The 25,221-nt window shown below is 42.9% G+C and overlaps 1 protein-coding gene and 1 long non-coding RNA gene across 3 annotated transcripts; both read left to right on the top strand.

Moving 5' to 3' along the window:
* Positions 1 to 3,145: 3,145 nt before the first annotated feature.
* LOC112571255 lies at positions 3,146 to 10,160 on the top strand. Its single transcript, XM_025250129.1, has 3 exons — positions 3,146 to 3,528; positions 6,736 to 7,108; positions 8,326 to 10,160. Exons 2-3 carry the CDS (start codon positions 6,742 to 6,744, stop codon positions 8,667 to 8,669), a joined length of 711 nt encoding a protein of 236 aa, XP_025105914.1. The 5' UTR covers positions 3,146 to 3,528; positions 6,736 to 6,741; the 3' UTR covers positions 8,670 to 10,160.
* A 3,077-nt stretch (positions 10,161 to 13,237) lies between these two features.
* On the top strand, positions 13,238 to 22,010 carry LOC112570935. 2 transcript variants are annotated; one of them, XR_003100721.1, is made up of 6 exons: positions 13,238 to 13,533; positions 14,048 to 14,257; positions 14,687 to 14,879; positions 15,406 to 15,606; positions 19,333 to 19,545; positions 19,742 to 22,010. It is a non-coding gene; the product is annotated as an uncharacterized LOC112570935 (long non-coding RNA). The 2 variants fall into 2 exon arrangements; XR_003100720.1 differs by having other exon boundaries at positions 13,247 to 13,533; positions 14,048 to 14,239.
* The last annotated feature ends 3,211 nt before the right edge of the window (positions 22,011 to 25,221 follow it).

The following is a 25,221-nucleotide window of genomic DNA, read 5'->3' as shown; positions in this document are numbered from 1 at the left end:
ACACTTCATCCCAGGACACTCAAGAACGTTGAAGAACCTTTAACTAATGTTATAGATGTTTCAAATGACGTTGAAGTTAAAAGCATGATTTGAATTTGAATTATTTGAATTTCAATTAAATTTTTCGCTGACTTCATAATTTTTATAGTTAAGGATTTAGTTTAGGGATTAAGTGTCTGGATGAAGTGTCTGGGGATTAAAAGTCTAGGGGATGAAGTGTCGGGGATGAAGTGTTCTGGGGATTAAGTACTGGGAACCCTTCTCTCGCAACTACTGATTGCCTGCGCTAAACACCTTGCCTTTTTGCCTTTTTATCTTTTTGCCTTTTTATCTTTTTGCCTTTTGCCTTTTGCCTTTTGCCTTTTTGCCTTTTTGCCTTTTTGCCCTACTCACAGACGCACGTGCTGTGGATTTTCAAGCAACGCTCTATGTATTTTTTTTCAAGACTTTGTTGTGGAACTGTTATGGTTGGCACTCGTTAATTCGTTGTTCTGAGTCGTTCCTCGGAGGTTGGCAAGAAGCTGGTATATGGGAAGATAGACATTCATGCGCAGGGCAAAGAACAACCCTCTCATTCCGTCGCCTTTTTTTTTTTATTATTATTTCTTGTGGGCAGAGCGTATTTTCCACTGATACATTCAGGCTGGCTACAACCCAAACTCGGCGACCCTCTGTGACGCAACATAGCTCAAGGTTAAGGTGCCAATCCCACCAGAAAATGATAGACAAACAAGCGAACTGAGTTGTGGAAGATTCTGGATGCGATGCCAAACCGCGAAGGATCCTTCTGTGCGTTTCGCTGAAATATCATTACAAAAAAGTAAAGTTTTTGTAGAAGCACAGCATGCAGCTGATAAAAAAAAATTGTAGTTAATTCGAGACTAAATGATGCGTGGTTTCCTGCCGAAAGCCTCACCTCCGAGTGTTTCAGTGCTTTCCGCGAACAACTGATAAGAGCGAGTGACGGAAGAATGGAGGTCCGGAAGTGAAGGTGTCTTGTTTTGTGGGTCACGCATCCTCTCCTTTTAGGAAATCAAGTACAATAAGAATTAAAGTAAAATAATTATTGAAAAAAAAATTAGCTGCCTACTTCCTGTGGTGTCTTTAATATTAACGATCGCGAATCTAAATAGTAACAAAGAGAAGCCGTTTGCCACAAATAATCAACTTCCGGACTGCTGCGTTCTTACATGGAAAGCATGTTTGAAAACATTGGACAATGCAGATTAGGGAACAGTAGAGTAATAGAGAGGGTGAGGATAAAGGAAAGGATAAATAGAGATTAATAGAGAGGGTGAGGATAAAGGAAAGGATAAATAGAGATTAATAGAAAGGGTGAGGATAAAGGAAAGGATAAATAGAGATTAATAGAGAGGGTGAGGATAAAGGAAAGGGTAAATAGAGATTAATAGAGAGGGTGAGGATAAAGGAAAGGGTAAATAGAGATTAATAGAGAGGGTGAGGATAAAGGAAAGGGTAAATAGAGATTAATAGAGAGGGTGAGGATAAAGGAAAGGGTAAATAGAGATTAATAGAGAGGGTGAGGATAAAGGAAAGGGTAAATAGAGATTAATAGAGAGGGTGAGGATAAAGGAAAGGGTAAATAGAGATTAATAGAGAGGGTGAGGATAAAGGAAAGGGTAAATAGAGATTAATAGAGAGGGTGAGGATAAAGGAAAGGGTAAATAGAGATTAATAGAGAGGGTGAGGATAAAGGAAAGGGTAAATAGAGATTAATAGAGAGGGTGAGGATAAAGGAAAGGGTAAATAGAGATTAATAGAGAGGGTGAGGATAAAGGAAAGGGTAAATAGAGATTAATAGAGAGGGTGAGGATAAAGGAAAGGGTAAATAGAGATTAATAGAGAGGGTGAGGATAAAGGAAAGGGTAAATAGAGATTAACAGAGAGAATGATGATAAAGGAAGGGGTAAAAAAACCCTTATCAGTTCGGAAAGAAATCATTGCGACATACAGTTTTTAATGAGTCATCGCAGTTTATGCCGCAAGATATTCAGAGTTGTCTGTAACTCTAGAGTAAAAACTTGATACTCTACTTTACAGTAACTTTTTATCTTTATTCTTCCCTTCACATCCGCTGACGAACAGGCTTTCTGTACATGTGACCTGGATTTCATTCTACACCGCCTCTCGTCACACATCTCATTGTCTGATATTGCCATGGTCTTCTACAAAAACGACAGTGAAGCGAATTATCAGAAAACGCCAAAAGTAATTTTTTTTTCAAGTGCTTCACGATAACAAACAACAAACATAACATTTATGCAAATATAAGGGCTTCTGTCAAAGGCAAGAAAAAAAAAATTAAAAAATCCAGAAAGAGCCCGCGAACAGAGTCGGGTTTTTTACAGCTTCATGGCGGACATATTTGTGTCACGTGGTTTGATACCCGAGTGCGCGTGCGCATGAGTTCTTGAAGGCGCGTGCGCCATAAAATGTTTCCTCGTACAGCATAAGCAACACTTTCATCAACATCAGGTGTCGTGTTTCTTACAATAAAGGTTGATAGCGTCAACAGTCGACACCTGACTCCCCCATCTTGACAGCGATTCACGGTTTGTTTTCACATGAATGCACAGGCACACCACAGGCGTTTTAATTCAGAGGTAACTCTACCCCACAACTTCCTATCATCACTATCCCTCAAATACCTGCTTATTCTGCAAAAATACAAAACAGGAATCCACTGTACCAAAGCATATTGTGTTCAGTAAAGAATTTTTCTAAAAAGCCAAAGATGTTTTGGGTGACGTTAAACAGTCGCCGCCCTCCGTTCTGAGATGATAATATTTTGTACCCGAATTTAGGAAAAACCCTGGACCTAGTTCGGCAGTATAATATACCAAGTCGTTGAGAACGGTTTTGCTTACATGACGCCTTTTAGGTTAGCTTTTCTTCCAGTGTACTAGATGACCAGCACTACAACCAGGAATGTCATTGGAATGAAATGTGTTGGGTGGGGGGAAGTGGGGGAAGAGAAGTGTGTGTGTGAGAGAGAGAGAGGAAAAAAAGTAGAAGAGAGAGAGAGAGAGAGAGAGAGAGAGAGAGAGTGTAGAAATTCAATTTATGGTAGATGTATGGATGTACAAAGACAGGTTAAAACCGTTTCGTGTTTGTTTGTTGGGTTTATTTTTATTGGGAGGGGGACACATGGTAGGTTGGAGGGTGTTAAGCGGTATATTTCCAACATGGTGAGGGGGCAGTGCAGCAAGATGTAAGCTTGCTTTTCATTGGCTAATACGACGACAACATGACAGAATGTGATGACATCATTGTCTCCTCCCGAGTCTTCCAGGAATTCTCTCTCCTCCCCTTTCCCACCTGCCCTTCCCTCCGGTGAGCTGCTTGGCACATAAATAGCAAGCAGTCCAGATGGCCTGCAGTCAGGTGTTGCAGACCACTCATCGCAGGGGGATCAACTCTGACCACAAATGAACATGTTCACAGTGTTTTCCTGTTGCGCACTCTTGGCTGTCTTGGCCACGAGGGGAAGTCACTCTGCGCCGTCTGGTAAGCATCAAACTTGTTCTTCTGTCGATCGCCGATAATGACTAAAGATCAGTTTTTTTTTCTTTCCCGCTTTGATGTTTCCCCAAAGCATCGCCATCTTATTGTTTAATTTTAATGTTGACTATTTGCACCTATAGTCAGCAAGTCCTGCAAAATATCGCTCCCGCGCGCGAATGGACGTGTGACATCACATCCGGTGGGGTCCACACTGTCTCGGTAAGGACATGATGGCCAGAAGGTGGGAAATACATCAGGTTCATCAGATGATCTTCATTTATCTTGCTTTAGTAGCGAAGACTTGTGTGAAACGCTGTTCTCTAGCCTTGAAGGTATTAAACTTTAAATGGATGAACCTGAGGATTGTGAAGGGGTTCAAAAGGGTTCGAAACCCCGGCACACCAGTGTCAGGTGTGGCCACCCCAGTAGTTTTGACGGGTGTACATGCTGAAGAGATAAGAGAAGGTGCAAACAATGCAGTTGTGGTATGCAGTCATAAAGTAACAGACATTTTCTATTATGCACAACCTTGTCCTTATTTATTCTCATCTTTATCTTGCAACTATCACTTGTTTTATTTATTTTTGTATCGGAAACACACTTCCAGAGTTTAATTTCTCGCGGGGATTCCCAAAGCTGGTCATTGTCATAACGAAGTCATACATTCCAGAACACACACCGACGCAGATGACTCTCATATTCACTACTATTTGTACAGACCTCCTTCTCTCTCATCACTTTCTCTCTCATTCGCAGAGGAAATTTTCCATTCTACTCAAGATTTCTTGTTCTGTTTCATCAAAACCGCTCGCTTTCAAATCCCATTCTCTCACCGTGCACTCTCTGAACCCAAGAGCTGAGTAAGCGACTCTGTGAGTGACAGCTGCACACAGCTGATGCTGAAGACAACTGCTTTTTTGTTGCTTTGGTGATAACAGATAAAGGAATGTTGTGAAAAGGGAAATTCCGTTGTAAACACGAGCATGGGGCTTTGCAATATGTTCATTTATGGCCTGGCACAGTAGGTTTTTTTTTCAAAAAAAAATAAATTTTGTTCTGTTCATTTATTTCGTATCATTATTTATATCTTAGTCTACACGTGTGTGAAATATTTATTATTTTGACGCATTTCATTATTTTGTTTACGTACTAAGCAACATTTTTGTCCCTTTTTGCACTCTCTTCAAGAACTGCTTCTACTTTTTTTCTCTCTTCGGAAGAGAGAGCTCAATGAGATACAATCGACTTGCAAATGGCAGGTGGTGGGAACCGCACGTGATGCCAACTTTTTTTCCTCCCTTCTCGACTTATGGGGTTTGCAATGAGTTCTTTCTAGTTAAGAACGAAAGTAGGAGAGACGATGGTTGCTGCGTCTACTCAACCAGTCGAGCGAGGGATGGGCCGCGAAGTGCGCTGTTGACTGGACCACCCTGGTCCTGCACGTACCCATGACGTGTCTTGAGACTGACCATCCTGGTGTCAGAGGGCCCTGCACGTACCGATGACGTGTCATTCCGTTTACCCAGGTAACGGTCGAGCAATGATTCTATCGTGTGATCGGAAAAACGTGTTAACACCTCATTTACCTGTCCACGCTTACTCGACCATTTCTTGACTTCTACTCACAACGGTTGTCATGAGCATCCTACAAGCGCTGACGTGTCGAAATTATTCAGTTCGCGAGATGGCCCTCAGTTGACTGAATGATCTTCACTTTCATTAGTTCTGAGTTAATCAGACAGGTCTTTCCGATTACCTCCAAAATTACAAGACACTTAAGAATATATTGATGCAAAGAAAGTCTTTGAATCCTTTTTTTTTTAAGTAGACATCAGCTCATATGCTAGTCACGTGTCAAGGAAGGGCAGTAGCAATAAAAGGAGGAGTAGAGATTCGAACTCGCCATCATGTTTGTTGACTGAGAGCCAGCAACAATGAGATCCACGTTGTTGTTTCTTTGTTTTGTCGTTTGTCTGGACTTCAAGGGGAGCAGGGCCGCCCCACACAGTAAGCATCATGTACCTATGCTGACCATGATTTTCTTTCTTTTCTTTATAAGTTATCATCTTGTACAAATATACAAACAGGCTGTTTATGATTTCCACTTACAATTTGCCATATTTCCCATTTATTTCTCTACTAACCCAGCCACCTGGTATGAACTTTTTCCAGCTGTGATTTTGTGAATCTTTGAGTCACTCAAGTCAAACTTATTTATGCGTGACGACAGTGTCCTGAATCAGTGAAATATTATTTTGAACTATCGATGTTTCTTCCCTAATTTGACAGCCTGACAGCACACCTGCCACCTGGCTCACTCGGTCTCTTCCACACCTCCTTCGTTCTCTCTTGTCTTCCTCTAGTGATAACAGATAAAGAATGTTGCGAAAAGAATTTCTTTGTAGACACGAGTTTGTCGTTTTTTGTCAAAATGTCGTATTTCGAAAGATTAACTGGTAACTGTGAAGCTGCTATGATGAAGTAGGCAAGGCTTTGAATACGAAGATTGCAGATTCGATTCTTGTCTCGGATACATTTATTTTTTTGTTATTCAACTTTTGATTTTCACTTGTGTGTTTGCGCGCCACTACACTAAGGGAAAGATTTATATGAAGGCTTTTTAAAAACGGCGAGGACAATAAACAAGAGGGAGATCTGTCTCTGTCACTTTTTTGTGATGTGATGCTCCAGCGCCGGTTGTCCTCGCCGCGAGGACGGACAGAAACTGATGTTCGTCCAGTCCAGCTGAAGAACAAACAAAGGAAAAGTAAGCTTGTGAAAGGAGAAGATGATGACAATTGTTAACAACGACAGTCAGTAAACTCCTCCACCTCAACTGGGGAGGGAAGTGGAGGCATTAATAATGACACTCATCAGTTTCTGTCCGTCATGGCGACGAGGGCAAGGTCTCTTACAATGTCTCACTTGTGATCTAGTGTGCAAAGCTTCTTTTAAAAAAAACTGTGAACTATCAAGGAGGAGTTACGGGAAGTATATAATCTGTGGAGTGAGAGAGAACTAACAAAGGAAAAGCAGACTGACATGCCGGCGCACAAACACATCCTCTCATTCCGGTCGAGGTCCGACGATGCAGGAAACATCGCCCACTCATCCCCTCATCTTTGTGATCGGTCTGTTAGGTTAATTGTTGGTGAAAACAGAGACAAGTGTTATGTTTTCAATATCATAACATTACTTTTTTCCTTACAGTCGCTGATGTTGATGGTTACATCACATGTAATCGAACCATTACGGAGAGTACATGTAAAGAAAGAGGACCCTTCAGACGACGACTGCTGTTGCCAAGACGACGACACATCATGCAAATCGTATAGAAAAAGCACTCACGTCTGTATGTTCGGGAACATCAAAGCCCTGAATACAAAGAAAAACAGAAAGCAGGAGGAAAATCGCTTTGGGGTTTGTGGAAGCCGAACCTTCCTGCGGAATTACATGTTCTGCAACTCGTCGACAGGGGAGGTCGTTCTGTTTAAGGACCCAGAATTTCGAAGCCAAAAGCTGTGTAAGAACCAGTTGCCAAGAGGTCCTGACACAGGTCCTGCCATCAGACTTCACAACAAAGGTGAGGCTACAGTAAGAGCGAAATAGGAGAGCTTAGCTATTTGTTAACCACAAGCACGTGAAGTGTGTGCAGCTTTTGAAATGCCGTGAACCCTCAATAAAAGTCAGTAGAAGAAATCTAAAGGCAGCTAGCATGATTTACCAAAGAAATGAGATAAAATTACAATTGGAACGATTTAAATTAATAAGCACTCTAGTAACACAGTCTTTCCTCAGTTGCCGCCCCTCTTGAAATTCTGTTAGATCCGGTGCACCAGCCACGACAGAAAGATAACAGAATACAAGAAAACTGAAAGAAAAAACATTCAAAAGGTTTCATGTGAATAATGTCCACAATTTATCAGTCGGGTTAAGACTTCACAACCTTAAGTCTGGTCAGGACTTAAAAAACTGAACTGGAGATAACGGTCAGGTTATATTCCCCCATCCCAGTCAAGAACACGCAGCAAGCAGCCTACCCTTACCCCTAAAAAAATTCGCTTATTTTATCATTCTTATTTTTAACATTTGTACGATTGGAGTATCTCATTGACGCCCGTTAGATCACGAGATGCAGGCACCCCGCTCACGCCCACGCACACACCCACGCACTCCAACGCACACCAACCGCCATTCGCCACCCACCATCCGCCATCCACCCACAACTTCCGTTCTCATTCAACAACAACAAATATGCAGTAGGTTTGGGACACCGTCCACCCAACAATTGCCAAGATTTGTCCACGATAAGCATTTTCTTACAGTAACCCCAGAATCCACGTAAATCTTTGCTCAGTCTCTCTCACAAACATTTGAAATGTTGCGTGTGCATCCCCCCTCTAGCCTCATACACATGCACAGCCCAGTTTATTTAACAGTGTTATGGACATATATAAGGCAATTTCTTTTTGTATCTAGCTATCGCAGTTGGCGAAATAGAAATAAAATAAACCCTTATCCAGATTGGGCGCAGCCATAATTATCTTGGTCTCAGTCTGCATGCGCATCAGTCCGGCCAGTAGTAGTACTCATCTAGCAGTAATTACTGAATTACTAGTAATTACAATTGAACCAAAAGATACTATCATTACTAAAGAACCAATCAGGTCAAACGACAGTTTAAAAAAAAATGTTAAGTTTGAGGGAAACTGGGTAGTGATAGTACCGCAAAGCTTGGCGTTTTATTGGCAGAAATCGTCACAAATAAATGTGAAAACCCGTTTTTTTCCTTCCTGGCAGAGGTGCACATTCAAGGCCGGGTGAACTTGATGCGGGTGGACATGTCGGCTACATTTCTCTTCATCGACCTGCTGCCTTTCAGCATCACGAACCTGACGGGAGGGCTACCTCCATCCTCTCAACTCACAGGCCAGATGGGTTTGCAGGTCAAGGTGCATCTTCCCGCTGCTGGAGACTGTATGACTTTACATGATGTGAAGAATTACATGCAGGACAAGACTCTGGACATCTGGGTAAGCACCCCACATGCCCGTTTCTTCAAAGCAAAAAAGCATTGGATCTTGACGATTCCAGAGGAAAGCTCTCATCACTGGATGATGATTTCCCAGCGTGCATTTCAGTAACACATCATCACCACCTTTACATGACCATGACCATGACCATGAACCACTACATATTCTATTTTTCTGTCTGTTATCATGACCAGTTGTGTTACAGCTTGTTAATGTACTTTTCCTAAATATTATTTCATATGTGTACTATGACCAGGACGAATTGTAAATATACTTTCTAAAAATAGTCTTTTAGAGATATGAGATGAATGTCGTTTGTCTGGATGAATATTTATTTTGCTCATTTTAACACCAAAACGTGCATTTATATGAACTGTCTTGTTCCTGGCAGCCACCCATCCCCCGTTTTACTAAGCTTTAATATAAACATTTGTCTTTTCAAGCACCCTGATAAATTCATTATTTTGATGCAAAGCCATGACGATTATGGGCAGATATTTTTGTATATTTTTGCACAATTTACATATCTTTAAAACTGGTTTCTATGGTCCCGCATTAATTGCTGTATTATTGCCATATCTAATCCTTCACCAGTCACTTCCCAACATAGATTCTGCGCTTTATAAATCAAGAAGAAAAAATAGAATACGAAGACGACGACGGCGACAACAATGATGGGCTTCACCTGCAAAATTTTAAGGAATTATGTATTACTTTATTAATGCTTTTTGTCATCCTGCCTATCGACCATTGGTGACTTCCTATTCTCTCAACTTTTACACCTGCAAGATAGTCCATCAAAAATTTGTTATCTTTAAATGATACCGAAATGAACAAGATTGGAATGTAAAAATGTTCTCAAAGACATGATTACTAATTATCATTATTATTAAATGGTAATTAGGCATGTGTGAATATTCTCAGGATACACATCTGTCAGAATAATGTGTACAAATTGCTCACTTGTGTCCAAATAGTAATTTATTGTGTTTTATAGACATGAGCTCATCTTCATATTTCACACACCACGGAGCGCAGTCCATTTATGTCATAATATCAGTAACATGAACAACCAACGGATAAGAAAAATCAGTCGCAGTATTTTTCGACAAGGTTTGAGGAAGTCAGGGCAAATGTAAGAGGAACTATATTTCTAGCAGCGCCGTGGTGCTGTGCACGGGTCAAAGGTAAGAGGTCGGGGACGACAAACATTGGATGGAGCAGCGCACGACTCTGGTTTAAAGACCTACTAAGGTGCAAATTTTCTTCTAATGATTATTGAAAAATATTTTTCCATATTCAAGTGAATTATGAATACAAATTGATAGGTTTATATCTCAATAATCTAAGGGGCTATTCACCCAAATACTAGTCCGAATTTACCCAGTCATTAGACAAATTTCGCCGCCAGATCTTTAAGTCGTTAAACCACTAATTGCCATTGGTACGCATTTCTTAACGAGAATTTTTTTTCTTGTTTGTTTACATTGGTTTGTAAATGTTATTGGAGGCCAGAGTTGACAGCATCTTGTTTTATGTCAACTGCCTCATGCTGTTTAGACTGTAATTTATTGCAGCTGTAGTAAAGTGTTTAAATACAAACCTTCTTGTTTACCTTTGTCTGGGAGAGGAAGTATGTTTGTAGCGAGTCAGAAGTGTGAATTGAAAGTTAAGTAAACATTCACTCTCAACCACCAAAAGTTCACGGGCTTTATGTCCGTTAATTTAACACAGTCCTTGTGTGCATTGACTGTCACAGTTTCCACCTGTAAAATATTTGTCTTTTTTATTGGTTCGGGTTTTTTTAAGACCTCGTGTCTGCTTTGCTCACTCCTGTGGGGGTGAGAGCCGGTGTTTCCATTCATCTCGGTGTCAAGAATTTCACGCTAGAGTGATCTCTTCTGACGACCGCACATTACAGTAGACACTGATGGTGAAACCTGTCGGTGGTATTTATTTACCTGTGTGACGCACAGGTCACTGAGGTCGACAAACAAACAAAAAACCCCAAAGGAACAAAAGCTAAAGAACAGAGTTAAAACTGTAACAAACAAACAAACTGTTTGAATAGTGTTTCATGATCGGCAAGGGCTTCTGAAAGCTAAATGAGCACTTAATTAGCACACCTTAAGTCACGAGGTCAAATGTCATCTGCGATTTCTTTAGCAAGTTTCTTATTTCAGTTAAAGATTAAAAGACATTACACGCAGTTGTTTCCCTCGACAACGGTCCTAGGAAGGCAGGTTGTAAAAGTAGGATGAAATTAAATCTGCCACAAACTAAAATAAATAAATAAATAAATAAATAAATAAGTGAAACTAAAGAAGCAAGTGCTTGCGTAGAGACAGCGAGCAGTGTGAATAAACTGTGATTAGTCGACAAAGCAGGTGAGTTTAAAAACTTGTTTTTCTGTCTGCCTCAGAAAAGTCGGTGAAGAAAATATGTGTCCACTCATGATTGGGCGTGCTTACATCCCCGCCATGTTTTTCAGTCGACTCCGGGAGTGGCAGACAGCGCACAGGACCAGCTACCCAGTTGTTTACCCGACCTTGATCACTGCGGGTAAGAATTCACAGAAACCTTTGCGAAGTGGATCACTACGCTCGGGGTAGGAGCAAGCGGTCATAGATCTTTGTCTGGAATGGAGATCAGGGAATGGGAGGTAATGACCCCATATGACCCCATATGACCGACTTGACACACAAATAAATATAGAAATCGAACATCCGTGTCTGCTTTACGAGGACGAAAACGAGGCCGAGATTTCGAGCGAGACCGACATACTTGCATCCTGTAGAACTCTTTTCAACGAAATAGCTAGAGAAGTCGACTTTTAAAAATATTTCACACTGTAAATGTGAGGGCGGTGCCCATCTCCTCTCCCTCCTTGCTTTACCTTCATTAAAACCTTTATAGACTCAGATACCCGTTCTTCAGCTGGGTCGAGTGGAGCAAGTTCGCTGCGCTAGTCGGGTATTGAACCAGCGCTCTCCTGGACGCCAGCATTCTAATCACTGGGCTATCCGCTTCCACTTTGTATATATACAAACTTTGTCTCCATCTCATTCTAGCTCTCTATTCGTAATCATTTACGCTGGAACTTAAAGTCACTCTCACAAGTATTAAAACTCTGTATATATTCAAATTGTCGGAATTAAAACGGAAAGCAAAGCTACATTAAAAAAATATATGCATGAAGGACGAACCAGAATAAGAGCCAGCGGTATGAAAATCTGTATTTAGTGTATGATTTGATGAGTTGATTGTATATCTGGATCGCAGCCGGGATTAAATGAATGCAGATAAAGTGTAGTTGTATATGTAGGTACTTGAAGCCTACCTGTATGCGTCTTGAATGTCAAATTCCTGAGGTGGGTGCGAGTCATCGACTAAAATAGCAGTTTGTCAATCAGAAGTTTGTCAGACATTGTCTCTAGCTCGTGGTTCCCCCTCCATGCACTCCTCCTGCTACCCAATAATTAGAGGCAAACTTACACCCGCTAACAGGCTCTGTCAAGCTAAATATTTAATCTGTTTACTCCAGTATCAACTAAACGCTTTCCTGATGCGCGGAGATAAAAGTAACAGACAGGGGCCCAGCACTAGGAGCCGACACTCACACGATCCTCCGTCCACAGGGCGAGCTGACGCTGGATGAAGGGTGCGGCAAAGACCCTGTCCGTGAACCCTTCCCCCCCACCGAGCCGGCTTGACGTCCCCACGACACCCCAGGTACCCGTGGAAGAATTTAAGCTAGAGGCCGGGTAGCTGCATGGGTTTCCCTCAACATCCAGCAACCATAGCTCTGTTCCCATGTTTTTGTTCTGCGGACGTCAGATTCGACACAAAACATGTCTTCTTGTTTTGCGACTACAGGCGACATTTTGAAGACGTTATGTTAGTCTTAAATCGAAGCACGAGACGATGTGCACATCCACAGAAAGACTTCCCGTGACGTCATGATGACGTCATCACATAGCCATTTCCGGTACTTGTTTACAGATTCAGCAAATTGTTTTTTCCGGTCCTAGTCTCCTCTTGACACCAGCCAAAGGATATTATTGCAATGTTGATAGTAAAGGTCTACATGTATACAGATGTTCAGTGTTTGTGTGTAGATGCGTGTGTGCGCACGTGCGTGCATGTGTTTGTTTATGACTCTCGCTCTATATATATATATTCCTGTTTTTTTTGTGGCTTTTATTATATCTATTTTCTTGACTTGTTTCCTCGCATGACTGTATTTGTCTGTGTATATGTGTATGCTTTCCTGATTCTCTTGTAAAGTCGTGTATGGAGGTAGGTAACATGTAAGTACATACGTATGACCACAACAAGAAGCGATCCTCACATCGTTCCTACTTTCGCTTTGTCCCAGTCCGACAAGAGCCTCGGCACTTCAGCCACGCACTGGGTTTTCAATGACGTACTCTGCTTCTGTTCAGAAGGTCCAGGGCAACGACCCGGATGAGAGTATCAGACAGAGTCGTGCAAAGGAAAGCAAGAGAGAGCGAGGGAGGGAAGGAGGGAGAGAGAGAGAACGAGATAGAAAAATGAGAGAGAGCTATCTACATAGATAAAAGAGGTGAGGGGGGAGGGGTAGGGATTTCCGAACTGTCGATCTAGTAAACGTCGAAACGTTGATAAATGTGAACACGTGGGATTACGTGTAAGTGCGTCGAGTAACGGTTGGTCACCTGGCGTGTCGACAGTTGAAAAAACGCAATTCTGTGTGTGTGTGTGCGCTGGTGGTGGTGTGAACACTGTGTGTAATTACTCTCGTCCAACTTAGACAAAAGACGGGAAGGAGTTGAGAGGAGGGGGAGGGGCAGGCTGTGATAAAAGCTGCGAGTTCGGGGCTCAGGGACCCAGTCGACCAGAGCAGCATCCAGGAGACAGTGGACCTCTGTCACGATGGATCTCTTCGTAAACTTCATCCCTCTTGTCTTCGCCTTAACATTCGGAGGGTTGAGTGGTGAGTAGTTGTGTATGTGTGTGTGTTCTCATGTGTTTGTGACTTGTTTTGCTAAGTTGTATATTTGGTAGGTCATGTCTATCAGTGCGCTTTTGTTTGTTTCTTTCTTTATGTTACTCTTTTTGCTCCTCCTAGTCCTTATATTTATTCGTTACCTTTTCCTTTTGACTGCAGTGTCTCAAACATTTTACAACAGTTGGAAGATTTTTCAATGTTTTACATTATTGTTTTGTCTCACTCGATACACTACCTTAGGTTTAGCCTTTTCAAAGCCTGTCTTCTGGTCTTTTTCGTTCTCTTTTTGTCATCTACCATATCCACATTTTATTATAATTGTTATCTTTTATAATGATGGGAAACCGTGAGAGATAACGAAAGTTGCTTATGAGGCCCTAATGGCCAATCCATGTGTCTAATTATTTCTGATGAATTATTTAGTTATCTCACACATAGCGTGTGACACTCGTGCTGGATGCTGTAAACCGAATCATTTTCACACACATCTGATTTCCAGACTCGACAGCGATCCCAGACAGATCCCAATATATCAACTGCTCTTTTCCTACAAATGATATACCTACACTAAAAAAGGATTCCTCGCATGACACATGTTGCTGTACGAACTCAGGAACGTGCACGACATATCTTTTCGCCACACATAAATGTGACCCCAGCACTGGCGACATTCGACCCTTCCATCACCAAGGTAAATTCTTTGCCTCAAGTAAGTATTTTGTATATTTCACGGATATTTCCTTTTACTTACAGAATGGGTGAAGTTAAGAAAATATTTGTCCTTTCTTAGCATCGGCCTATTCACACCCAAGGCAAGCAGGATGTCAGACAGTATCTCACACTAAATCGTGACCATGTGTGTCGGGGTTGTGGTCATACATGCCTTTGCCTACATTTTTTTTTTAACCGTCTCTCTTTTATTTTAAATCCTAAGTTTTCTTAACATTTTTTATCTTCCCCTGTGCCATCATTTGTTGTGAGCCAAATGCCATGGCCATTTTTTTCTAACGTACAATCCTTACACTCGGGGCTCTACCTTCCTATCAAGACAAATAATATAAAATACGAACGGTTTACGTTAGGTTTAAAAAAATTAAAATCATGGTGTCATTTAGTGCAAAGCTGATCTGATTTGCAGGGAACATAACTACAAACAGCGACCTGAGTATCAACTGCTCCTTTGGGACAAATGATAAACCTACAACAAAAAGTGATCCTTCACACGACAGGTGTTGCTGTACGAACTCAGGAGAATGCACGACATTATCTTTCTACCACACACAACTGTAACCACAGCACTGGCGAACTTAGACCACTCCCTTCCATCAGAAGTGAGTTTTTTGCTGATTTCGTGGGTATTTTCTATTTACTTTATTTACCTGACTTTCGGTGAAAAGTCATGCTGCTGAATCAGACACCGACTTTGCACCATCGCCAGGTGATTATTTTGGTGTAATTCGCGGATATTGTCTATCCCTGTATTGACAGTACTGGTAAAGTTAAGAAGATATCTGACCTATCTTTCCATCACCAAGGCACACCCAAGACTAACAAGATATCAGTGTCTCGCGCTAAATCGTGACCCTCGTGTGTGTGTCCGGGTGGTGGACATACATCCCTTTGCCTATAACATTTTTCAACTGCTGTCTCTCTTTTATGTTAAATCCATAGTTTTCTTAACATCTTTATCTTCCCCTATGCCATCATTTGTTCTGAACCAAATGCCATGAACATTTTTTCTAACTTTACAGTCCTTACACACGGGGCTATACTTTCCTATCAATAATATAAAATAAGGAATTTTTAAAAAGTCAAAATTATGGTGTCAAACTGATGTAGAGCTAATCTGATTTGCAGAGAAAGTAACTACAAACAGCGACCTAAGTATCAACTGCTCCTTTGGACATTGATATACCTACAACAAAAATGCATCGTTCACACGACAGGTGTTGCTGTACGAGCTCGGAGAATGCCGACTTATCTTCTACCACACACTATTGTGACTCCAAAACTGAGGAAATTAGACCCCTGGGTCAGCCTTTGAACCCTTGGGCACAAGTGAGTATTTGGTATATTTTGTGAATATTTTTGTACTCATTTTGTTTTTGTCTCGTTCGGTGAGAAAGTCGGGTTTCTGAGCAAACGCACGCGCATACGCGCTTGCCAACTCACTGCAGAGTTTAAAAAAAAAATACACTGTAGTCCACCGAGCAAAGGGCAAGTACGCAAGCACACTGTATTTTCCAGTCGTCATAAGTAATTTTTTTTTAAAACTGGGATCGGAACTCCCCAGAATTACGAATTCTTGGCAACATTATGTATCCTCCAGCTCTCAGCCCCCCCGCCCCAACCCCGCTAAAACTGTTCTCACAGACATTTTACTCCATGTTGTGAATACAAAGGTTTCGCATATGTCATAGGCGGTAAATTATATCATTGTTCGACCTTCTCGCGCTCGAGGGTGACTAAATAAAGCACCACGGTAGTCCAAATCGTCCCGCGCCCTTTTGGCTCCGTTCCACGATCCACCCTTTGGCTCACACAGGGTCGAGATTGGGTTCCGACTGCAGGTCGAGATGTCAGCAAGCTCGCCCTCGTGAGACGGTCGTCGGGAACCACGGATGTCCGCTTGTTGGGGAAACTGGGGCTGAGCAGTTTATTGGCTACCAACGAGGGCAGCTCGCAAGATAAAAGACAGAGCAGCTTGACAGAATAAAAATAAACATTCTGACTTATCTCCGGCCGGTAAAAAGTTTCATCCGACAAAAATACGGGCTGAAGTGTTTTGTGGTAACTGGTCCTACTGTTAGGTCAGTCACTCTCGTCCATAATGTACTAGAAGCGAACTAACGACTATAACAAGAATTAGTGAAAAAATCTGAAAAGAAATACATAAATCTTAAAAGGGTGGGTGAATACAGCGCATGTCAGATACAGATAGAGGGATATTTGAGGACACGGACACGGACACACACAACTTCAGCATTTTTTTTTTCCCATGTTTCAAAACTTCGCTTGACCCGGAAGTTGGGAAGATGGGAGTTGTCGGCTCGTGATGTGCAGGTGATGATTAAAAGTAGTCACTCCCTTTGAAACAACATTTGATAAAAGGAGAGATGTCACGTTGGGTGGAATATTCTTGTCTGAAGAAGGGGGAAAATAACAAAAACAAAACCCAGTGCGTGGATGCGCTGTGATAAGACTGCGGTAACCGCCTTGTGTTTTAACAGGTAAATGCTGATTATCTGCTAATAGGTTGTGGTGGAAGAGGCGGCAGGGTGTAGGCGGACACTGATATCAGTCTCGATGGTGTCACAGCTCAGACTATCCTGTTACAGTTGTTAGACATGCACACGGGTTGTGACCTACCCGCTAACAAGCATAAACATAAACAGAATCCTGTACACCCCTTTCCATTATTTTCACGTTATAAGGGTACTTAACCGTTATTTTATGTGTGGGTAAGGTGAAGATCATCCCCTAACTTTTTCAGGTCGTTGGAGGGATAAGTGATTGTTAGAGACCACACTTTTCTCGGGGCACATCTTCTGTTTACTTTACATCCACTGCTTTACCTCCCCCCAACCCTCTTTGGAGTCAGGTACCCGTTCCCGCCAGCTGGGTCGAGTGGGGGAAATTTTCTGCGCTAAGTGGGTATTGAACCAGCGTGTTCTCAGTTCAGACCTCAGCGCTCTAAGCACTCAGCTTCCCCATATATACGAGATACTGAGAAACCCATCGCCGGGTGTGTACGCAGTGAATGTGGCTAAATGTGGGGATGGTGGTGGGGGGTCACGACTTCATACCCGGGTAATTCTGTCGGTCAGAAATATCGGTGAAGTACATCTGATGAAGTAAAGAGAGTTGATGATGGACTTCGTGCCTAGTTTCCGTCTAAACAAACTTGAAAAATTTCTTTATTTTTGGCTGATGGGTTTTTTTGTGGGAGGTAGAGGGGGAGGCGGTGAGGGGAAAAACACTTCAGCAAAGAAAAACCCTTGGCGCACAAACTCCGGCGCTGGATGTTCGCTGTCTCACGTGCGCTTCCTCACACATCCTTTCATATTGAAGCTTTTGTCTCTGTTCCCCAACTTTCTCTGTCTCACACACACACACACACACACACACACACACACACACACACACACACACACACACACACACACACACACACACACACACACACACACACACACAGAGTCTATATCTTTATCTCCAACGCAAGCACGCACACACACACCAACGCACTCCACATCCTCGAATGAGCACAAAAATCCCACAGGCAAACTTACATGCTTATGTACCTGTAAACGATCTTCTTATCTACCCGGAGGGCGAAATATCTCATAAGTCTCAGTTGTTGTTTGACTTGTCCTTTTTTTTTTGTCCGTCCTCGCGTACTGTGCTGTACATCAGAGATAGACCAGGAGCACTCATGAAATGCAAGTTAACAAATGCCATGTGGGAAAACCCTCCACGCAGCTCAGAGCTAATTACTCCGCAAGTCGCAGGCAGGACAATGGCCTCGCGGGAGGCGAACACAAGCCGAGATTTAAAAATTGAGAATGTTTTCATCAACACCTTTCATAGTCCTCTCTAGTGGAAGTCTTCACATCATCGCCTTAATCAAGGAACACCTTCCGCAATCTATTTATTTCCTCCATGTGGCGATACGGTTAGCGCCTGTCACCAGTATAGTGAGAACTGAATGTCCTTGGTTCAGATCCCGTCTCGGGCACATTGCTTTTTTTCTGCATTTATCATCTGTTTCTATAGTCTTAGCTATGTTACCTTTAATTTAGGTTATTTTAGTTTGATAATGAAGGAGTTAGGACTAAAAACTAAATGGCTCATGTGATGATCCAAGTTGCGACCAACTGATTCACTAGTTAGGCAATCTAAAGGGTACAGTGACTGTACAAATAAACTATTTCACTAATTACATGGATCACGTTGTCAAAGATACCCGGTTGGGTAAAAGATAATGGTTAGCACTGTTCACGTGATTCAAACCCTTGATATTAGATAACATTACATCCGCAAACTACAGCAAGTCGTCACTGCAAGTAGACTTCACACAAAGTCTCACGAAAAGCGAGGCATTACGAAACCGAAAGTATTTTCCGTTGTTTGAGCGACTATCTAAGTCTTAAAATATTCTGTGGGAACTGGATGATCGGCTCGACAAAGACGAGATAAACTTATTTCCGTCTCAACTGACGGATGACGCACGCGCGCCCAGCGAGGCGAATCTCACAACAGCGACGGGTGGGAATACCTGGAATCAAAGCTGTCTACAAAGTCGCGCAGAACTCACATCCCATCATGCACTAGACCAGTCAAGCAAAATAAGAATCGCGGGAAGTGCGAACAGTCAAGTGGGTGGAACACTGGGATCCGAACCTTGTACCCAAGTAGCGCAGTGGGAGGGGAGAACACATCCTTTAATCCCGTAATAAGTCTGGCCTCTAACACCTCGCTTCCATCCACCAAAAGGTTACGAAACGTGGATTTTTTTTAAACATACAGACCTGTATTAGTTTAAGGATATATAGATACATAAATATACACATGATGATGTATTGGGATGGCAGGAGTGTTCGCTTTATGTACTTAGTCTTTGTGCAGGAGGAAGTCATTCGCCTGTCAACATGAAAATTGTTATCGTTAAAAATTCCCGTTCCTCCACTTCATAAAGCCAAAGCTTGAGAGTCGTTAGAAACAAGAGAGATCAGTTTGTTTGTTTTACTTTTTAACTTTAATTTCATCTCCTTCCTTACACAGCTTGCCTCGGACTTTCTTCTACCAAGAATCGACGGTCTGGCTACCAGTGTTGCCGGAATAACACGGCGTACATGCCTGACGTCATGTCATGTGACTTATCATCAGGGGAAGTCACTCTAAAGTCCCACGCCAAATTTGCCAGTTTGAAATTGTGCAGAAAGAAGCTTCCTCGCGCTCTGGACAGCGCACCTGCTCCGGCACTTAGCAACAAAGGTAAAAGACTGACGAGCGGGCTTACCTGTGTTGCCCCGGATGTTGACACTAATGCACTCTACATCTGGAAAAATCCGTTGAATGTCGAATGCTGTTTTATATTGTATTTGTCAAAACATATGATAAACTACACATTCTCTTTCACATACATTTCACGACAGACCTCATTCTTTTTTCTTTTGTTTCTTTTAAACAGAAATTCACATTGAAGGCCGAGTGGAGAAGGTTCGCGTGGACATCGGCGCCAACTACTTGATCATAGACCTTGTACCCTTCCGATTCAACACTGCCACAAAACATTCTCCCTGCTTCCGTGAAGATCGCGGCCGTTTGCAAGTCAGGGTGATGCTACACCCTAAACGGTGGTGCCAGCCCCTGGATGAGATACAAGAGTACTTGTACGACAAGACCCTTGACATCTGGACGGACTTCCAGTCGTTGAAACACTGCAGGCCCAAGAGGAGTGGGTTCCAAATCCCATTCGAAAGTGAACATTATTGGATGATGGTGTCTCAGCGCGTTTTCTACTCAAAGCGGTGACTTAGGGACCCAGGCAGACATTCTGAGGGTAGATGAAGCATGAATATGTATGAGGAGGGAAGGGAGGTGAGAGAGGAGAGTGAAAAGCAAGTGGGAGAGGAAGAGTGAGAGAACGAATGAGAGAAAGATATGCACGATACTGACGAATTCAAAATACCTTTCAATATATCTAGAAAAGCTCGAGCACCGCAGATAAATCTTATTTTAAGCCGAGCTCACTCCATGACACGTTTGGTAGAGGGGCGAGAAAAGAAGGGCAAACGGGTTTCCCTAAGTCTGTTGTTGTTACATGCATTGTGGATAATTGGATAAGAGGTGACATCATTTGTTTATTTATTCTTTCCTCTCTCGAAGCTTGACTGGTGTGAGATGACTGTGACGTGTCTGTTATTTACAGAGACAAAACTTGTTTTATGCACATTACGTTGTAGAACTTCCTCATGGGGTAGTCTCGGGAAAAATCCGCCCAGGTGGTCGACTTCTGTGTGACTGCTCCTTGTCTCACACACCATTGTTACGTCACTGCCCCTTGTCTCACACACCATTGTTACGTCACTGCCCCTTGTCTCACGCACCATTGTTACGTCACTGCCCCTTGTCTCACACACCATTGTTACGTCACTGCCCCTTGTCTCACGCACCATTGTTACGTCACTGCCCCTTGTCTCACACACCATTTGTACGTCACTGCCCCTTGTCTCACACACCATTTGTACGTCACTGCTCCTGGCTTTCACAGCGTTTTCTTACGTGACTGCCCTCTGTCACGTCAAGTTTACGTCAAGGCCCGTCACGTGACTACTCTTTGTTCTACACATCATTCATATATCTTGCATATACCATGCGGCAACTCAGCACAATCACAGGTAGATGCTCTGTTCCTCCTGTAGAGAGCAGCATCACACCAGAGCTCGGTGCCAACCACGTCTGTAGAGTCCACCCTCCCACACCACACAAGATCACACCATTTGATGGCTTCTTTTCACCTTTTGAAAATGAAAATGAGGTTTTATAGACAGCCTGCCTCAAACTGCCAGTAGACCCAAGCTGTACATATTTCAGCATGTTTAGAATTAAAAATAATGCATGTCGGTATATCCATTTTAAATATCAAAAAAGCGTCAAAATGTTGTTATGAACATGTTGCTACACTCCGTTGTTCCTGCGAATATTTTTGTAAGTATCCTTTTTTAAGAAAACCACTAAGTATACATGTATATCTTTCCTGACAAATGTGTGCAGTATCAGTGTAAACTGCTGTTTATACTGTTAAACAATTAGCACATTTACTTGTATATTTTAATATTTACTTAGTGTATGATTTAATATTTATGTCTACTACTCTCTGTACTGATTTCTTTACCTATGCTTGCTTAGCCGCTGTTGTCACACCTAGCTATAATATAAAGTAAGGTGGTATACAGTATACTAATGTACATATAGGCTACTGTTGTGGGGGCAATGATGGATTGAGTTCAACCAGGAGTGAAAATATACATCCGGGTAATATTCCCGACTGGCATTGCAGTTAATTTGAATTCCGTGAGAAACCACATTTGCGTTTTTGCAGAGACTGAGTCCAGCAGGACAGGAATTATCAGAGCATATGGCTACTTCATCCTTATGATATAGCGACTTTCAAATAAAAGACAACAATGTTTGTGAAAAGAAGTAAAGGATACGAATGTTGAATTTAAGATATTTTTATCGTTTGCACTCCATCCGCGTGTTTGTGCACGACGATATCAAAGTATTTTCAGACATCCGGTTTCCTTTTGGATCTTGGGACCATCGTCTTTAGGAACAAATTGTTTATTTGTCTTTTTTATTTTCGTAAGCGGAGAAAAGCTCTTCTTGCTATGTGAAAATATTTAAGTGTTGTTGTTGTAATTTTCTGTTCCATATTAAAGGCATACAAGGTCAAACACCTCAAATACTTCTTCTGCCCCAGTGTTTGTGGGGGCGGGCGCACGTGCGTGTGTATGTGTGCCTGTGTTGTGTGTGTGTGTGTCTGTGTTGTGTGTGTGTGCCTGTGTTGTGTGTGTGTGCCTGTGTTGTGTGTGTGTGCCTGTGTTTGTGTGTGTGTGTGCCTGTGTTGTGTGTGTGTGCCTGTGTTTGTGTGAGTGTGTGTGCCTGCACATAGCAGAGTGGGGAGAGAAGGCCGGAATTAGTGCGTGGATCTCAAATTACCAGCGACAGTCTGTGACCTGACCTCAAACCACAGGTACAGCCTTGTACAGGTGTTAGATTCCTTGGAGGTGAGTACCGAGTCAATATTTGGACTGGAAGGGAAAACCATTCACAGAAAACAAAAACAGCAGACGACCTCCTTCCTCAGCGCAGACCGCAAAACTTGTTCCCACGAACGTACCGACGCACCGATCGACGTCATCTGGCAACCCACGTGCATATATATCTACGTGATAATATATATATCAAGCGCTCGTTCGTGTGTGAGTGCCTGTTTTGCGCGGGTTAGCATAAGACCATCTTCATGATGAATGAGATAATGTCTGTGTATGCTAGATTTGTGTCTGTACGTGCGTGCGCGCGCTTGCACGCTTGGGCATGCGCGCTGTGTGGCGGCATCTGTGAGTGGAAGTGAGGTGGGAGGAAAAGATGGCGCTGTATCTGTATTTGAGTTTTGCGTGCCATGCAGGAAGTATCCGTGTCACGATCCCGCCGTCTAACTTTAGCGATGATATGTTTATCTCCTCCCACGCGCCGCCGGCCTTCATTCACAGCTCGTGACCCAGATACTTGGGGTCCTCGGTACAGGGCGTCTCGTGCAACTCAGTTGTTTTCATGACTGCCTCGTCTCAGTCGAAAGTCGGTCATGACAAGGTGAAGGGCTGGAGGACATCCGACAACTACAAACAGCATTTGACAATGGATAGATAGACTGGAAAAGGGACAAAGAGGTGAGGGGAGGGAGAACAAATATGAGAAGGAAAACAGAGAGGTGGGAGGGGACAATATGTGGGTAGTAGCACGCGCCTGAGATATTTTGTCACATCGTGCTATATAGCAGGTGGGGAAGGGAGGAGAGTAGAGTGGTAGATCATTCATGCAATGCGAAACCAGGTATACCAACCGAAGGATAAACACCTGAGTCATAGACACCAAATCTTTCGTCTGAAAAGAAATACAAAGTTGCTGAGTTCAGTTGTATAGCAGATTTAAGAAATGCCAGGCCTTATCACTGACACTTTATCTTTATCCAACATATAATTACACTTCAGTTTGACTTCAGGCAAAAAGCAATTCAAAGTACTGATAGTGAGAATAAAAGCAAACCTGAGATGTCATTCAACCACGAACTGGACTGCTGTCTGTTTGTTTGCCAAGATCAACGTTTAGCCTCTTGCGAAGTGATCCGCTGTCAGTCTCGGCGAGCCTAAACAAAGAATGTGAATAAGCCGGAAGCTTTGTCGTCTCCTGCCTCGTTTTAGCAGTAAACTGGAAAAAAATCGTCTGCCAGCAGTCCATGTTTGAACATTCATTTAAAATATGTTTCAATACACAAAATTGAGAGTTTATGTCAATTGTAACTGTGTAACTCTTCCTCATCGGGTACGCATCACAGACAGACACAGTGACCGTTGTTACTGCTTTGATTTCCGTTTCGTCATGGTTTCTAATTTTAAGGCTAAACCATGCAGGACGGGTGCTCTCATGAAGGCAGTCACCCAGAGCGGAAACAGAGGAACAAAGGTGGGGTGAATGGCGGGTGGGTCACTGAGAAAAGTGTTGCTGGCTGCTGTATCGGTGGCTGTTATGAATTAAAGGTGGTAGCGGTTTTGTGCGAGGTATCACCTGGCTCCGGCAGCTCGGCTATCTGACCCCGCGTGACCCGCCGGTAAGGCCACCCGACTTTGACTACAGCCGCCGAGACCTTTCGTACAGGTGTGACTGACACAAGCCTTGGTGTCTGGAATGTTCGATGCGAGAGAGTGCATGCGTAGATGCTGGATGTTTAAAGATAACTTTTGGACATTGTATATAAGCGGTGAGAGTGAGCGCCAAGCAGTCGCAGTTGTCGTCGCAGATTATTTTGTCAGACATGCTTAAAACCATATTGAAACATGTAGAATCAAAGTCCAAAAACAAAAAAAAGTTTACTCAGAACCTTCAGAGGCCATGTAGCTGCATTATACACAATAATGAAATATGTAATAAATGCACAGTATATTTGAAGAACTAAAATACACAGAGTAAACTGAATAAAGTAATTAAAATGTTCCTGCTATACACAACTATCACAACGCCCACCTTTCATCTTTAGCTCTTTTTCTACTCAAAGTTGCTATTGATGATGTTGCTTCAATCATAATTTACTCATAAATTTGTTAGTCCAAACATCATTTCAAACTTAGAGATGGAATTCCACCAGATTCGCAAAAGTGAATTTAAACTTGGTATGAGATTGCTCGATATTCCAGCACAATTCGCAAAAATTGAATTACATCATGCTATTGCAAAATTGAAAGTATAGAGTGGTATTCATACCCAGGCATCACTAAGGTAGTCTTAACAACCGCCAAAGGAATAACTGGTTCGTCCTGTGAAGGACGTCTCAACCAGGTCCAGACACACCTGACTGAAAGGCAGGCTGGGGATTTCTGCGATGGCAAGACCGACCTCCCACCACCCGAAGTCCACGGAGCACCATACCTGACTGAAAGGCAGGTGGGTATTCTGCATGGCAACCTCCCCATCGCCATCCAGACACCACCACTTTATGACTGAAAGGCGGCTGGATTTGGCATGCACCTCCTCCATCCGCCAGGTCAAGGCACCGACACCTGACTGCAAGGCAGGGAGGGGATTCTGGCATGCCCTCCCATCGCAGGTCGAAGACCAACCTGACTGAAAGGCAGGGTGGGGATTCTGCATCCCTCCATCGCCAGGCCAGCACCAACCTGAGTAAAGGCAGGGCTGGGATTCTGAATGCACCTCCCCCATCGACAGTCAGAGCACCAACCTGACTGAGGCAGGGCTGGGATTTCTTGGATGGCCTTCCCCCATCGCCAGGTCCAGAGCAGCCATACTGACTGAAAGGCAGGGTGGGATCTGGCATGCACTCCCCATCGCCAGGTTCAAAAGAGCACCAGAAACTGACTGAAACGGAGGGGC

Source organism: Pomacea canaliculata, linkage group LG8 (genome assembly GCF_003073045.1).
Source record: "Pomacea canaliculata isolate SZHN2017 linkage group LG8, ASM307304v1, whole genome shotgun sequence".
NCBI classification, from domain to species: Eukaryota; Metazoa; Mollusca; class Gastropoda; order Architaenioglossa; family Ampullariidae; genus Pomacea; species Pomacea canaliculata.
This window is presented reverse-complemented; position numbering and strand designations above follow the sequence as displayed.